General features: G+C 36.5%; 1 protein-coding gene across 3 annotated transcripts in view; it reads right to left on the bottom strand.

Annotated features, from left to right (window-relative positions):
- ANO3 (anoctamin 3) overlaps nt 1-16,458 on the bottom strand; it is a 357,402-nt gene that overhangs the window by 229,303 nt on the left and 111,641 nt on the right. For 2 of the 3 annotated variants that reach the window (XM_072969685.1, XM_072969686.1), the window contains exon 1: nt 6,205-6,376. The exons of the other annotated variant lie outside the window; for it this stretch is intronic. In XM_072969685.1, the coding sequence (XP_072825786.1) occupies nt 6,205-6,250 (46 nt within the window). In that variant the 5' untranslated portion in view covers nt 6,251-6,376. Of the gene's footprint in view, nt 1-6,204; nt 6,377-16,458 lie in introns of those variants that run through there. 3 annotated transcript variants of the gene reach the window in all.

The following is a 16,458-nucleotide window of genomic DNA, read 5'->3' as shown; positions in this document are numbered from 1 at the left end:
ACGAGCTACAGACCTCTGTGGTGAAAAATCAGATGGGAGTGAGAAGCCTTCAAGCTGCTTACACTTTTTTGTCTTCTGAAGAAACTGCAGCAACTAGGCTTCCTTATGGAATGTAGAGCAGTTAGAAAGGCAAATTTTGCAGTCAGGGAGGGCTGTATTCAAACCCCAGATCTACCAATCATTAAGAGTCAACTTGGCTTTGTAGCAACACAGATGGACCTAGAGATTATCATACTAAATGAAGTAAGACAAAGACAAATATCATATGATATCACTTATATGTGACATCTAAAAAAAGGCAAATGAACTTATTTACAAAACAGAAAGAGACTCCAAGACACAGAAAACAAATATATCGTTACCAAAAGGGGAAGGGGGAGTAGGGATAAATTAGGAGTTTGAGATTAGATATATAAAATAGGCAAACAACAGGGTCCTAGTGTACAGCACAGGGAACTACATTCAGTATCTTGTAATAACCTATAATGACAAAGAATATGAAAAAGAATATATATATATATATATATGTATGACAATATACAAGTATAACACTATGCTGTACACCAGAAACTAACACAACGTTGTAAATCAACTATACTTCAGTAAAAATAAAAAAAGAGTTAACTTGGCAATGCACGAAACATCTAAACCTCAACCCTCAAGTTGAAAACAGGCAAGATTACGTATCTAACTACGAAGGCTGTAGTGAGTATGAAGTCATGCAGTGTGCTGTCCGGCTCTCGGGAAAGCAGGCAGTAGTAACAGTCCCACAGTATTAGCTGCCGCTGCTGCCGCCGCTGCTGCTGCTGCTGTTGTCCTCATTATTATTTCTCACTACATTCCCAAGAGATGAGGATTATCACCCCAGACTTTTGCATAAGAAACCTATGGCTCAGGAAAGGTAAATACCCAAAGTTACAGAGGTGGAGACAGGATTCAGTCACAGGGAAGTCTGAGTCAACGCTCTTTTCATCAAGGCTTAACTACTTTATATTAATCTGCAAACTTCTAAACAATTATAAAAAAATAAACAGAAGAAGGCTGAGTTTTTCTCTGCTTTCTCAAAGGTTTCTTTTGATAGGCTGATTTATATACAGTTGACCCTTGAACAGTACAAGTGTTTGGGGTGCTGACTATCCCCACAGTCAGAAATTCACATCTAACTTGTAGTTGGCCTTCATGCATCTGGTCCTTCTGTATCTGTGCTTCTGCATCCGTGGATTCAAAGTGCAGGTTGTGTAGTACTGTGTACTTACTTCTGAAAAAAAATCCACATATAAGTGGACTCACACAATTCAAACTTGTGTTGTTCAGTGGTCAACTGTAATCATCAACCCCCAATATTTTTTTCCAGTAACATTCATGTACATAGTATATTATTAAATTATAGACTCAAATGAAAACTTTCGAGAATGCTCAGAAAATGTGAGGTTTTAGATAACTGAACTTCTAGATAGCTTTAAAATATTCACATTTTTACCTTATAATTCTTTGGATGTAATTTATTTTAAACTTTATCACTTCTCTTCATTCTTGAGTATAAGATGTATATTTATCACATAATATATAGTATTGTTGCTAATTCAAAGTTATTGTTTTTAAACATCAATGTCCTCACAGTAATTCCTACAAGCCATTTAAGGCATACAGGATTTTTTTTTAAAGAAATGATCCCAGACACACATGTTTGCTTTTTGGACTGAAATATCTCTATATTCTTTTCATAGGTTGACTCACACCTTCTAGGAGATGATCAATGGGGAACTGGAGTTATAAATATCTAGGAAATTCTCTATGGAGAGAAAGAAAAGGAAGAGTGAAATTTAAGAGAAGGAGCAGAAGACCTGAGGGGCTCTCAGTCAGATTAGACACTCTCTCCTTTCTGATGATCCTGGTTAATACTTAGTACCAGCCTCAGTACCGGTCAGCAGTACTTGAGTACCAGTCAGTATAATTTCTGACCCTCAAATACCTCTCCCAACTTTTTCCCCTATATAGCTGGGAAGTATTTTAACAAAAGACAATGCTTTCTCTTCTTCAGTCATAAATAAAGACTCAAAATACCAGGGAGAGTTAATACACATGTGTGAATGCACATGTCAATGTATAAATGGCTTGGGACTTTTTTCTGGTTTCACCAGGGTAAGAGTATAGGAAGATTCTACATCCTAAAAATATTAGGGAAGGGGAAAATGGGTTAAAGAGTGGTTATCAGAGATTCTAAAACTAGGTATTTCCCCCAACATTGTCCCTTCTGGGTCTTGTGAAGTAGGAACTGAGCACACAGCAGGCTGGCTGCTAAGAGGCTCTACAGGTGGGCCTCTGCAAGAGCAAACACTTTATTTTGAGAAAAAGAGAATGACAGTGCTTTGAGGTCTGCAAATTCCCATATAAGTGTAACAATTATTATTATTAAACCACTATTTGATAGGAACTGTTTGATTCTATGGAACTATGAAAAAACACTTTTCATGTTTAAGCAAATGTCCTTTAGGACACTGACGAATCACTTAACAGCTTCAACTGATCCCATTACACCCAAGCTTTTTGGGGCAGGCTGTGTTTGATGTGACCTATGGTTTCTCTGAAAGTCTTACTAGCTGTATTGGTAAATAACACCCACCAGAAGCCAGAACTAACACTGTCTTTTTCTCACCCACTCTTGTATGACACCTGAGTCCATTTTAAGTCAAGTGAAGCAGAGCAAGCCAGGCTGGGGAGCACAGTTGGATCTTCACCAGGAATCACTGCTGATTTGCCAGCTAATATGTTCCTCCAACATGTGCTCAGGCAAAGGCAAACACATACTCCCAGTGGTCTGTAAGCACAGTACACTCCAATTTACCTTGGGGACTTCAGAAATTAAGAAAGTATGGGATAATCCCATCTCCATACCCCTTACTCCAGCTGAGGACTCTTACTTTTTATTTCCTAGCTTATTATGCCTCTTAATAAAACCAACTGGAATTTAATTAAAATTCAAAAATATATGTATGTCTTTTGTTCAGAAAACAAAACTTACATTGCCAAGAAACAAAATGTCAGCATCTTCCTAGAAAATTGGAAAGTTGCCTATAATTCACATAAAGGTTGTGTTTAGCAAACCTCTCAGACTTCCTACCATACGGAACTGTCTGAAGAAGGAGGTTTTTGCAGTAATAGGTTCAGGAATGAAAGTGTTCTTGATAATGCCACCGCTAAGCACAGTGCCTGGCATATAGGAAGAGCCTGCTAAATCTGGGTTGAGTGGATAGCGAATAAAGGCAATTTATTTGCCATGGAATTTTAAAATTATGAAAAGAATTGAATATCTGAATTTAATCAATGGGAATTGGGGGGGCTGGGCATATGAGTTGAGTAGTTTGTGATTGTAATTTAAGACCATTGTAAGGAATCCTTCAGTAGTCTGGGATCCAGTTTTCCTTAAGAAAACCCCAAAGTAATCAAATGGATTGAGACTAAGGCATAAAGATTAGCCAATTACAAGGAAGCCACAGAGGGTTTCTTTTACTCCTAAGAAGTCAGAAAAGATATAAGTCCAGGAAGAATAATAATAACTATTATTATTATTTACTATATCTTTGAACCCTGATTGTGTGCTAAACTGCTAAGTACCTTACAACTTTGCAACATACATACTATTATTTTCATTTTACAGAGGTGATGATTGAGGCTTTGAGATATTAAAGAACATAAGTAGAATATGTAGAATTAAAACCAAAGCCAAAAATGAACATAAAATCATAGATTAACTTAAGGAGAAATCTGGCTTTGAATATAGTATTTTATTTCACAGATAACTTTTCTGGCTTCTGTATTGATTTATTTAAACACTGAATAATATCAGTGAAGGAATTTGGTCTATGATTGATTACTATGCATTTCTCACATATGGGAACATCTTCAAGCCTGCTGAGAGTTTAATTATTGAGGGTGTCTGTTTTTCAAGTGACAGTGAACTTTTTAAAGTTTTACAATAATGATGTTTTCTGGATATCTCGGGCTATTTCTAGGTATTATAAAGTTAAAATCAAAATAAAAGAGACATTGATATCACTTGATCAAAACAAAAATAATCTCCATAAGTTAGTTTGCTGAGCTAAATTATTTCCCAAAAGTGAGCTAAAAGCAGGGCTTTCCTCTGACCCAGGAAAAAAAAATCACCTCTGCTTTCACATTGCACTTACCCTTCCCATACAACAGAGAAAGGCCATAGGGGTCAGGTGTTCAATCTCTTCATATTTATATATGAAGCAAAGTCCAAAGAAGTTAAACAATTTGCTCAAGGTTTTTAAGCTAGTTACAAAGGCGAGTTTAGAACTTAGGATTCCAGAGTTCCAGTACAGAATTTTCTCCACTTTAACGTGCAGTTTTCAGGATAATGTTATGGTGAAAAGCACCCCTAAAAGTTTTCTGTCCTATGCCTCCTGGGTTAGAAAGCATCTAGAATAGTATTTCGCTCCCCCTTCGTTGTAAAATTAACATAGCTAATCCTGAGTTTGGTTATGTCTTTTCGGAGCGCCCATTCTGGGTTAAAAAGCACTTAACCAGAACCACTCTAATGGAGCTTCCTTCCCCATCCCTCCTCCTCTCCAGCTTATCCTTCTGTTACAGTTGCCTTCCGTGCCAAAAAGTAAAGAAGGATTTGAAAATAAATGGCTCAGAATGCATCATAAAGGAAACAATATGAAGTTCCAGGAATTGCATAATTTTTCATCACTCTGAGCAATGATAGTTGGTCCTAAAGTTGGCAATTATTTGCTCGTAAAAATACAGTATGTGCCCATACATAGTAAGCTGTGTGGGGGCCATTTCAAGATTCCAGGTCCCATAAGTAAGTCGCCCATAGCCATGCATGAGAGGAAGATATTAATTGTATGAAGCTGGTGTAAAGTTCCTATAATTGTCTTCATTGTGAAAGCTTGTATGTGTTGAAAATGATGATTAAAGAGAATACAATGTCTTGAACAACTGAATTTTGTTTGGAACATTTAGATTTACCTTAAAGCAGAACTGCATAGTAGCTGAAATTTCTGTCTACCCAGACAGTCTCTCACTGCATTCCCAATTTCAACATATTTGCAAAAGAACCTAGAGAACTTGGACTTGAACTGAGTATAAAATTATGGAATTCAAAGCTCACTCAGTCCAATGTTCTGCCTAAAGCAGACATCCCTACTAAAGTACCTCTTGCATAGTCACCAGTTTTTGCTTCAAAAAAGGCTACAAAGATCTACACAGAAATAACTGTTGACCAAAAAACCTATGAATAACATCTGGGTGGAGGGAGTAGGAATATTTAAAGATTTACTTCACTTTGCATGAGCAAATTTACCATTCCATAATTCACATATCTTAGGTACCATATGGTGAACTATGGCATAATTACCATTATTAATTCAATAAGATTGCAATTATGTTGTTTAATAATTTTTGGACAAACTCCAGAAAACTGCAAATATATCCAAAAATACATGTGCTCTATGAAAAGCCTTTTAAATAAAATAAGGAACAAGGACAAAAGCGTGAAAATAACTTGGAAAAAAAATCTTGATTTGACTATGAACATATAGACTCATCACTGCATCCAGAGAGAAACTTGAAGGAGAAGCTAAGAGAGATAATATAAAGGCCCTACGAGAGGAACCTACCAACAACAGCAAAAACCTGAACCCAGAAACAAGCGTAGGACACAGGAAACATTGTTTTCCAGAAAGTTTCAGAGCCCCTTCAACAGGCCAACTTCTGGAACTGTCCAAACATTCATTTATCCTAGGATTCCGTAAAAGCATCTCAAATAGGAAATCTGCTTATGTGAAGCTTATTAGACATTTGAATCACAGACTGGGACAAACCTTGTCCACTATTTCTGACTTCAAAGCTCGATTGAGTTGATAGGACAACACTGCTAAGCTGGTTTACTGCAATGCATTGAAACAGTCTTAGCAGAGATATACATTAAATCAAGTCCCCGAAATGACGAATTCCGCTTCTCCCAGAGACCGTGCGGAGGCTCAGAAATCAGACTCATCTCGGATGCAGAGTGAAGAGGCATTAAGAAAAAGAACAATTTTTTTTTTAACTTCACATAATTCTCCACCTCTGCGTCGCGTTAGCCTGGAAAGGGTGCTCCTACACAACTACAAGGGCATGCAGAGGGGGACGTGACGCCCACAGGGAGGGGGGACCAATACTCCCACTGACCTTTTTGCTGTTTAAAGGACTGAATCGAGCCTGAATGGTGGACCATTTTCACCCAGTGCGTCCCCGCCGGTTTAGGAAGCTGTCCGAGAGGGAGGCGGAGGGCCAGTAGCCAGACTCTGTGAGAAGCTCCAGGGCTCAAAGCAATCCCGGAACATCCGCGAGCGCACTGCAATCCGACACCTGCTTTAGCCGGCACTTGGCTCCCCAGGCTGCGCGCCCACCGTTGTCGTGGCAACGGCTAGGGCGGTCCAGCGTCCAGCTCCCCTTAGCGGCTACTCACGGAATAGCCCCGCATCCCCAGAGTGTCCAGTGCCGCAGTGTGGGTGGGCGTTATGCGGGTTATGCTGGGCTGGCGAGGGGTAGGGAGGTGCTTTTCCTAGTGACTGTAAATAAATCCGAGCAAATCTCTAGAACCGTTAGTAATTCCCTCTTTAGCAAGTTTTGATAGCCTCACAAACTCTGATTTTCTAAAAGTTGGTCTGTAACACCAACACAGACAGGCAAAGTTGGTTTCTGCTGAGAGGAATGTAATGGCAGATGCAGAGGTGCTTTTGTCTTTTCCTCTTAAACTTGAATATGGAAAATATGGATAACCTCCACTCATCCAGTAGAATGGTTTTATTAGATAAACAGTGTTAGATGTCTGGCACACTGCACTTGAATTTTCCTCTTGTATTTCAGCTACTGAGACCTTGAATCATATAAGATAGTGACTCTGGACCATTTCAGCTACTAAGTAACAGGTGCTGAAAAAAACACTATCTGCTATTTAATTTAGTCCACATAAAAGCCCTATTAAGTGTGTAGACTATTGTTACACTAATATTAAAAAAGACACTGAAGCCCAGCACAACAAAGAATTCTCAAGATCATGTAAAAGAACACCTTACTTGAGAGAGAAAGGCGCCTGAGACCCAGAGACATAAAGTCACTTTCAGAAGTCCAACCCATAGTGGCCAAAATAGGAACCAGGAGCCTGCTCAACACATTTTTCAGTTCAGTCTCTTTTCCTCTTACCACTGCTGCCTGATTCAAACTTCTTAAGTTCCTCCTGGAAATGTAATGTATTACTGAACAGACACACAGAGCAGAAGAGTCTATCATTTCCTGAGTTTTGAAGTTTAATGAGATCAACTCAGAATCAGGTGAAAGAGCCAAATAATGGTAGATGAAAAAGATGAACAGACTTCAGAATTTTCAGGGGGAAGGTATAGCTCAGAGGTAAAGCACATGCTTAGCATGCAGGAGGTCCCAAGTGCAATCACCAGTACCCCCATCAAAAAGAAAGTTGACTAGGGGAGGGGACAGCTCAGTGGTAGAGTGCCTGACTAGCATTCAGAAGGTCCTGGGTTCAATCTCCAGTACTTCCACTAAAAACGTAAGTAAATAAATAAACCTAATTATCTCCTCCCCTAAAAAAAGGCATCCAAAATTTTCAAAACCTCAAGTAGGCTGAGCAACTAGCATATGCTCTTTGATTTCACCTGTGGTTCATGATACAAGGGCAGTAAAGGGAATGGGAGCTTTGAACAAGCAAGTTGTTCCAGTTATATAGGGCTACGTAAAAAAACACTCTGAAACCAGAGGCTTAAAGCTACAATTTATCATCTCACATGGTACTTTATGGGTTGGCTTGGCTCAGCCTGGTGGTTCTGACTCAGAGTCTCTCGAGATTTTAGTGACTGAGCTTGAAGTCATCTGAAGCAAGAAGAGAGAAATTGGGTTCCACTCTCAGTGGGAGGCATAGCAAAGGATGTGCAGCCTTTTTTAAAACAAAGTATAATGGTCCTACAGAAGGATCATGTTGAGCATTCAGTAAGATCCCAGTATGCAGACACTGAAGAAATACTTGGCTATGAAGAATGAACTCAATGTGAAGTTATCTTGAACTCAAGATTTGTAACAAAACTTAGAGACTATTTTCGCAAAGGCTTCTTTTTCAGGTAATTTGTACAGAAGAGGGCACTGAAACCTAGTGCAATAAATGATTTGCCTGACAATGTTTCTGATATGTTTTGTTCATTTAGTTAGAATTCTAATACAACTCAACTCATAGGTCATTCTGATACAACTCAACTCACTGGATTGTAATACAACTCTATGGTCATGAGTGAGGATTAAATTAAATAATGTTTTTAAGGACTAATTTATGACAGGAAACTAGTACCCAATACATATTAGATACTACATTATGATTATGATCCCTGCAGATTTGATATTCTTTTAAAAATCCTTTCAAATCACTGGGATCAGAATCAGAAACATTTTTGAAATGTGAGCATTAATTCAATTCATGACCAGGAAGAATAACTGAAAGAATTAAAAGCATCTGGTTCTACTCTGCACTTCCATATATAGGTAACATCTTCCATTTTCTAGAACCTCTTCTTTCTGCTGATGTTTGATTTTCTCCAACCACAACACAGCAGGAGCCAAGGATGTGTGAATTGGAGATAGGAATGACGTAAGAATCTGAACCTCATTAGAAAGATTTTAACCTCATTATTTTTTTAAAAGTAGTTTGGCATGATTTCTAACACTCTTGCACTCAAACCTCTGCAGCATAGCTATGATTAAATTATCTTCTCATAAAGTTGATTGTTTTAATTAGAAACATTTTAGGCTGGACTGAGAGATTGACTAGCAGGGGATTCAAAGAACATCTTTGCTTGTTTTAAAATCAGTCTTTTAAGGAAGGTTGCTAGAGGAACAGCTTTGTGAGGGGCCTAGGAAATTTCAAGCACCATCTGCTTTACAGGAAAGGCAATGCAAAGAGAAGGAAAGGCTGTGTATGTGTGTGTGTGAGAGAGTGTGTGTGTGTGTGTGTGTGAGAGAGAGTGTGTGTGTGTGTGAGAGAGAGTGTGTGTGTGTGTGTAAAGAAAGAGTATGTGTGTTTTGGAAGTGGGGAGTGCAGAAAGAGGGGTTTGAGCAGACTTTTCTGAAAAATAAATCTTCTATGATTTGATAAGGAGTCGTATTTTATACTGACATCTCCATTGCAAAAAGTTGAGGAATGAATATTAAATGGCCTTATTAGGGAAGGCTAAACTGTTGGTTTGGTTTTTCTTACTATTTTTGGTTTCAAACTTCTTTCTTCAAATTTTAATGATGAGAAATATTTATTTTATATAATTTTCAGTGAGGAGGCATGGTTAATATCATATATAGTATAATCTTGACTATATTTTGAAAAATAAGAAAAAAAAAGACTGGAAAGAAACATACCAAAATGCCCAGAATAATTACGTTTGCAAGTTAGGATTAAGTGTTGTTTTTTTTTTTTTTTAAATACCTCCATGTATGTTTGTCATGTTTATACTTTCTACAAAGTACATAATGTAGATTTTATATAGATTATATACACATATCTTTAAAATCCCTTCATGTCTCTATTTCTACAGACAGAACTACAACTCCAATTGTTGGAGCCTGGCTTTTTTTTTTTTTTTTCCTTTTGAGGTTTCTGCTGCATTTGCCCTCCCACAGCTCACCACCTGTCTCCTGTCCTCCTTAAGTAATTAATTTATCAGGCCCCCATGCTAACTGTTGCCTCCCAGAGAGGTAAAGGACTCTGCTCTTTACGTAACTGAGAGGGCTGTATTCCTTTGAATTCGAGAATATGACTGCTCAGCTCAGTCAATTGTGAGTTTCCCTGTATTGTGCTCTATTACAGGAACGTAGAGACTTCTGTTGTTACCTCTGTGGGTCTTGAATCAGAGACTTAATAGAAACTGAAACTGCCAACTCTGCTTTTTATTGTCTAAATATAAACAGAATTAGAGGTAGAAATTCTTTCTGTGGTTATTCCGTTTCTTGAATCCAGTTATCTAAGGTACTAATGGGCAAAATGAAATAGCCAAGTCACGTTGGTGTGGGTTTATCTGCAAAACGTAAGGAATAGAGAAGGCAAGATCTCCCTGGGAGACCCTATTAGTGGAAGACTATGGTCTCCTTTAGAGAAGACTGAGTGTAGAATAACTGTTTCTTTAGACACCAACGTAGTTTCTATCACACAAGCTTAATAAATGCTTACTAATGAATAATAAAGAAAGCAATGAATTTTAAAATGCAAGATGACTTCAAGAAAAATGCTTGTTTAGTGCCCTGAGCAGTTGTCTTCTTTCTTACGCAAATATAAGTCCTTAATTGCCTTTCAAGATCTGCATGCAAGACTATGGATTTTCCTTTCTTTGTGATTTTATTTATTCCAGTTGGATAATTTTATAAAAACTGTTTTTGTTATGTTGTGTTGAAAATCTAACAAAGTAATTATTATTGATTTATTTTCTACATCTGCTCATCTTTGTAAGCTCTTAAACTGATACTCTGGTCATATCAATTACTTACTCTACTATGTTTTGGTGAATTTGGTGTTTGAGCACAGCTGCTACTCAGCTGGTGTTCTTGGTTCTGGGTGTGGCTAGAATCACTTCTCAGCTTGATGCCTCTGCCTGACTGGTGCACGCCTATGCTCTATGTAATTTGGGTGCTTGTCAGTAGAAAGGTAGAAATGAAGGTAGATTTTATAATTACCAATTTATTTTCAGAGATAATGTATGCTTGACCCCTGAGAAGCTAGGGTGGCTGGTTGTAAACAAATTGTGGTCTCTATTTGAACATAACCAATCCTGCCGGAGCAAGGAATGTGCCGGCTGGCTTGCCATTTGTCCAAAGATATTAACAATGTAATACTAAGCAATCCTTTAAAAAATATAGTGTGTATGAATTTTTTTTTACTGGAAAATGTTCTGGATACATTTTTTTATTAGTCAAAAGCAGACTTAAAAATAATATTGTAGTGAGATCAACTTTTGCAAAAAATTATATATGCAAGATCTATTTATAATGGTGAAACTCAAAATATAGCTAAGTCTATATGGAGAAGACATGAATGAATTAAATGTCTGTGTTTATTTTTGTTTTTTTATTTACTGATATTTTAACCTTATTCTCCATCTATTCCTAGAGTGACCTTATATTCTGGGTTGCCTTTTGTCATAGTGTAATTATTAACAGCCTCAAACTATTAAAAAAAGTCCTTTTTTGGACAGTAAATTATGTAGTCACCTTAACCATCAAATCTGTTTTACTTACATCAGAAAAACAAATGCAAAAAAAAATGCTAACGGATAACAGGTATTTTAAAATAATCTGTATAGAAATAGTCATTATGCTATTTTGATCCAATAATAGTATAGCTTTGAAATTGAAAAAAAAAAAATCAGCACTTGGCTATGGAAGCCCACTTTTTAACCCAGCAGAAAAAGGTAGAAGGAGGGCATTACTTGGGAGTCTCAAGCCCACACACTTATCCTGGTGTATAAATTGGAATGCTAACAGTGTGAAAATCACTTTGCCTTCTTGGCCCAAGGTGTCTCATCTATAATAAGACTGATGGATTAGATACTCCCTAAGGTCTGTTCTGCTCCTCATATTCCAGGATTCTTGTCTGCTGGAAGAGAATTTCATGTGCTCTGACTTCAGAAATGTAATCCATGTGGCTAGCTTGATCAGGGTTATTCCTCTTTCTCCTCTGAAGGGAAATAGCAGAAACAGTACAGAAAATCCTCACTGATGCAAACTACAGATAGAAGTACTGTGCTACCTGAACTGGAGTGCATCTGAAATTAAATATTGTAGTATGATAAAGAGACAAAGAGTTTGCCAAAACAAAAGTTATAGGATGAAAATGTTAGTGAATTAATTATTTAATGAGACACCACTGAATTTAACTAAAAAATAAATACTGGCTACTTGAAACCATGTATGTATTAGTAATCAATATGTCAGTTATGAATAGCCTTGGTATTCATTAAAGTAAATCTAAAGAATCTATTTTAGCATCACTGAATACTTGATCACATCATGCCACCTTGAAAATAATCAGTAAATCATACTTTATATTAAACAAAGGTCTTCCTCCATTCCTATAATTTCTACATGTAATAGGAGAAAACCACATATTTTCTTTTCAGTACATTTAACAAATATATACTGCAATCAATGTACCAAATTCAGCCAGGATATATAATTTTAGTCTTTGCAAGCTTTACATGAGAAGAAACAGTACATCTTTGTAATTACTTTAAGAATAGACAGCAAATGGTTATATAAACCTTGTATGTTTGAAGCTCCAAGTCTTCCAAGTTTGTGGTGTTTTATTGTAAAATAATGGTTGAACATTTGGAAAAAAAATACAGTGTTACATTTTACGCAATAAAAACAAAATTTGCATATGGTCTCTTTCAGGAAAGTTTGTTAACGCTAGTGACTATATTTTCCAATCCCCAAATTAGGTTTTGTCACTTGGGAATCGCTAAAATATTGAGTAAGGAAAACAGAAAGTAGACTGACATCAGACTTTTTAATCTGCAATGCTGGAAACTAGAAACCAGACTGGTGATGAAAATGACTTCATTCCAGAATCACATATCTAGATAAGAGAAAATTTATTGTCAAGTATAGGAAGACACTTAAGGATCTGCAATAATTTGAGGAATGTATAACTTTTATGATTTGTTTGATTAAACACTTAAGGAACGACTCTACTGCAAAAAAAAAAAAAAGATGAATCAGACGAGATACCTCAAGATAAAAGAAGAGTAATATACACTATATAATAGTATTATACATTTATATATTTATCTATCTAATTAAATTCAAGTGACTAATAGTATACTTTCCAGGGATACTTACTATAAAAGCTATTAAAAGGTATTGAAATAAAAGGAAACACTATTAAATTAATTCTAATTAGTTACTAATTCTCTCAACAAATCTAAGTAGTCGGGAGTGGGAGAAGTCTAATGAGAGAAGGGAGAATGAAGAAGGAAAGATGAAAAGTTAAGAATACTCTTAAGATTTTCTTTTATTGAGGACGAGATAAAAAAGAGGCAAACAGAAGCATGTATCTTAATAGACAAAATAATTTGGTTTAAAGCATCTGATTATGAGAACAAGGAAAATGAAAGTAGTATTTAATGAAAGGGCAAAGAATAGTGAATTGTTCAAGGAGAGAACAAATGAAATATATTGCACCTTGATCAAACCAGGAAAAACAAGGAAAAGGAAAACACATATTCAACAATGGACATAAATAATAGATTCAAAGCAAAATGAAATGAATAAAATCAGGTCTATTAGCCAATATTCCAAATATGAAGACTCATTTCTTTCCCACTAAAAAATAAATGTATTGGGTTAAAGGCAAGATATGCACTTTCTAATAAATAAAAATATTTAAGGGAAAGTAATAAAGTGGTGGCCAAAGTGATTCCAGGTAAATGCAAATAAATTTAGCAATATTAGTATCAGTCAAGACAGAATTTCACATTAGAAGAAATAAAAGGTTAAAAAGGCATATTATGTAAAGATAAAAGTATAATTTATGAGTAAGATATAACAGCCATATATTTATGCACCAAACTGTACAGCTTTTAATACAAAAGGAAAACTATTAGACAATCAAGAAATTAATAAGTTTTTAAGTGTAATGGGAGATAACCTATTCTTCTCTAAAAATTTAAACAATATAGGAGACCAAAATAAACAAAGAAAGAGCTAGATGGCTTACTACAATCAATGAACCTAATTTAACAGGAGTTTATAAGAATATATATTATCTTTGCATTTTGTGAACAAACTGTCACATCACCTTCTGTGTCAACATCACAAAGCTACAACTATGTTTTGCAGAACTGCCTTCCCTGCGTGGTTCCAGGTTAAAGCTAATCAGGAGAGAAATTGGTGCATGTCTAGGAAAGCTGAAGGCAAGCAGCAGCCACTGCACTTGGAAGGTCGCTGAGTTTACAGGCAATGAGAGAACGACACGGAGGTGCAGACAGAGTCTAGCTAGCCTGTGTTCTTCCTGGCACTGGGTCCAGCTCTTTTTTTCCTACAGAAATGCTGCCACCAGTAGGTACCCAGGCAATAGCTGTTCCCTGGGCTGCCCCACCAGCGCTCTGTCACAGTCCCACTCCAGATTCCCTGACCGTCTGCCAAGCCAGTGCTACAGAAGGGCTGGTTAGTGGCTGTTATCATATACTCCAACATCCATTTTTGGACCATTATTCTCATAATCTCCTATAGCTCGGTAAATTACAATTTCTAAAATAAATCCCTATTCCATTATACTTTAAGTATTCTCATTCTGCTTCCCTGATTAAACCCTGACTGATAAATTTAAAAGAGAAAGAGAGAAAGAGAGGGGAAAAGAAAAAAAAAAAACATAACAGGAAAGAAATGTATTTACAGACCACATTCTCAGATCAAAATCTAAAAAAAGTCATAAATAATTTAAAATAGGGAAAATATTTTCTCTGGTAATCAGGGAAGTATAAGTTAAAATAACAGAGCATATTTTCAAGCTCTTCACATTAGCAAAAATGGAAAGAAGCCATGATAACCTATTTTTATAGGGGAAGTTGAGAAAAGAATCCTTTCATACATTGCTTTGGAATTGTAAAGCATGAGTGCCTATTTTAACCAATAATCTACTCCTAGAAGTCTATCCTACACAAACACAGCAGCCATAAATAATGACCTATATGTCAAGGTGTTTATGGAAGCATCGATCTTGGTGGAAAAACACTAGAAACAAAACTCAGACTCAGCAATGCAGTAAATTATGATTTATCTTACCATGAAATCTGTCTGATTATTTGGACAGGGATAAAATATACACAAAGCTACATACTAGGTTGTTAACATGGGTGTAAGTGGGTTTATATAGCTGGAAGGAAGAAAAGGAGAAAAGGAAACCAAAAAAAAAAGAGGGAAAGAAAAATGACTGTATATTCAAAAGCATGTATATAACCACATTTATGCATTTATTTAAATGTGTATATGTATGGCTAAAACAAAATTAAACATTAAAGAAATTCTTATAATCTGGTCCAACTTAATTTATTCACCAGATTTCTCTTGATTCCCCAGCACAAACGCTCAGTTTGGGTCAGAATATATTCCTTGATCTGCCTCACAAAAACAACCAAAAATACTTCTCTCTGTCTTCTCTTGTGGGAATGCTCTCCACCTGCTGTTCATCACCCAAGTCCTCCAAGGCACAGTTGATGTGCCACCTCTTCCCTGAATACGCCAGCCCACACAAAGTCTCTTCTGAACTTCTCTATCCTTACTCAGTAATTCAGCACTTTATTATATAGAATTATGAGTTATTCTCTGATCCTTCTATGCCAGTTAGTCATGTCTCCCCAACTATTAGTCCTATTCTTTTAGTTTATTTCTCTTAACAGATGCATCACCAAATTGTACATTTAGTGTAGGGATTGCTATGTATAGTATAATGCTTGGTCTTTGGTTTCCAAATAGGGAGACAGGAAAGTATGCAGCCTTGACCTCAAAAGCTCTCAGTTAAAATCTGTGCTGTTATTTCCTAAGGGATATGCCTGAGTACATTTTATTTCTCTTAGCCTTAGTTCCAGTATCTATAAAATAGGTCTCTAAAGCTTAATACAAAACTTTAAAATAGCCTGGATTACGGAAGGAGTTCTGATGTTAGAGTCAGCTAACCTGGCTTTGAGTCTAGACACTGTAACAGTTTTATCTCATGTAGCACCCAGCAATTACGTACTTGTCTCTCTGCATTCATGACATTTTGTTCTGTTGATAGTTATGACACACGTACTAACCAGCACTAACGGTAACACACAATTTATTTCCCTAACTGGCATACTTTTTAGTATGAAAGGGGAACTATTAGTTATTATGCTGGGCGGGACAACAAGTGTGAACAGGGATTGTCCCTGGTAAATTAGAACCTCATGGTGATCACATTTAGAGCAAATATTTGAGCAACAGCTAGCTCAGTTGTGAGCAGCAAGAGATAATTTTATTCTCTATTTACGTTTTCTGTTCTCAAAACTGCCCCTAGTGGAGAGGAGAGATCTTTAGTAAAACAGAATAAAGAGACAGACTGTGTTAGCATAACTCATCAGCCCCTTGGTGAAGGGCAGTCAATATTAACAGGGCTACACTTTCTTTATCTTGTCCCCTGTAAGACTTCTGCAGGGTATAATGCAGAGGTGTCAGGTTTATAGACAAAGGACAAATCTGGCTTTAGGGTCGTTTTATTAAGCTTACATAGTACTTTACTTTTTTTTTCTTTTAAGGATTCAAAAGTATTGCCAATATTCTAAATTGAGGAATTTAGGTAAATATCCTCATTTGCAAATTCTCTTGAAAAACTGGGGACATGTGTTAAAACTGAAACTTCATTATCACTTGTCAACGGTC

Source organism: Vicugna pacos, chromosome 10 (genome assembly GCF_048564905.1).
Source record: "Vicugna pacos chromosome 10, VicPac4, whole genome shotgun sequence".
In the NCBI taxonomy this organism is placed as follows: Eukaryota; Metazoa; Chordata; class Mammalia; order Artiodactyla; family Camelidae; genus Vicugna; species Vicugna pacos.
The sequence above is the reverse complement of the archived record's forward strand: the minus strand, read 5'-3'. Positions and strand labels throughout refer to the sequence as shown.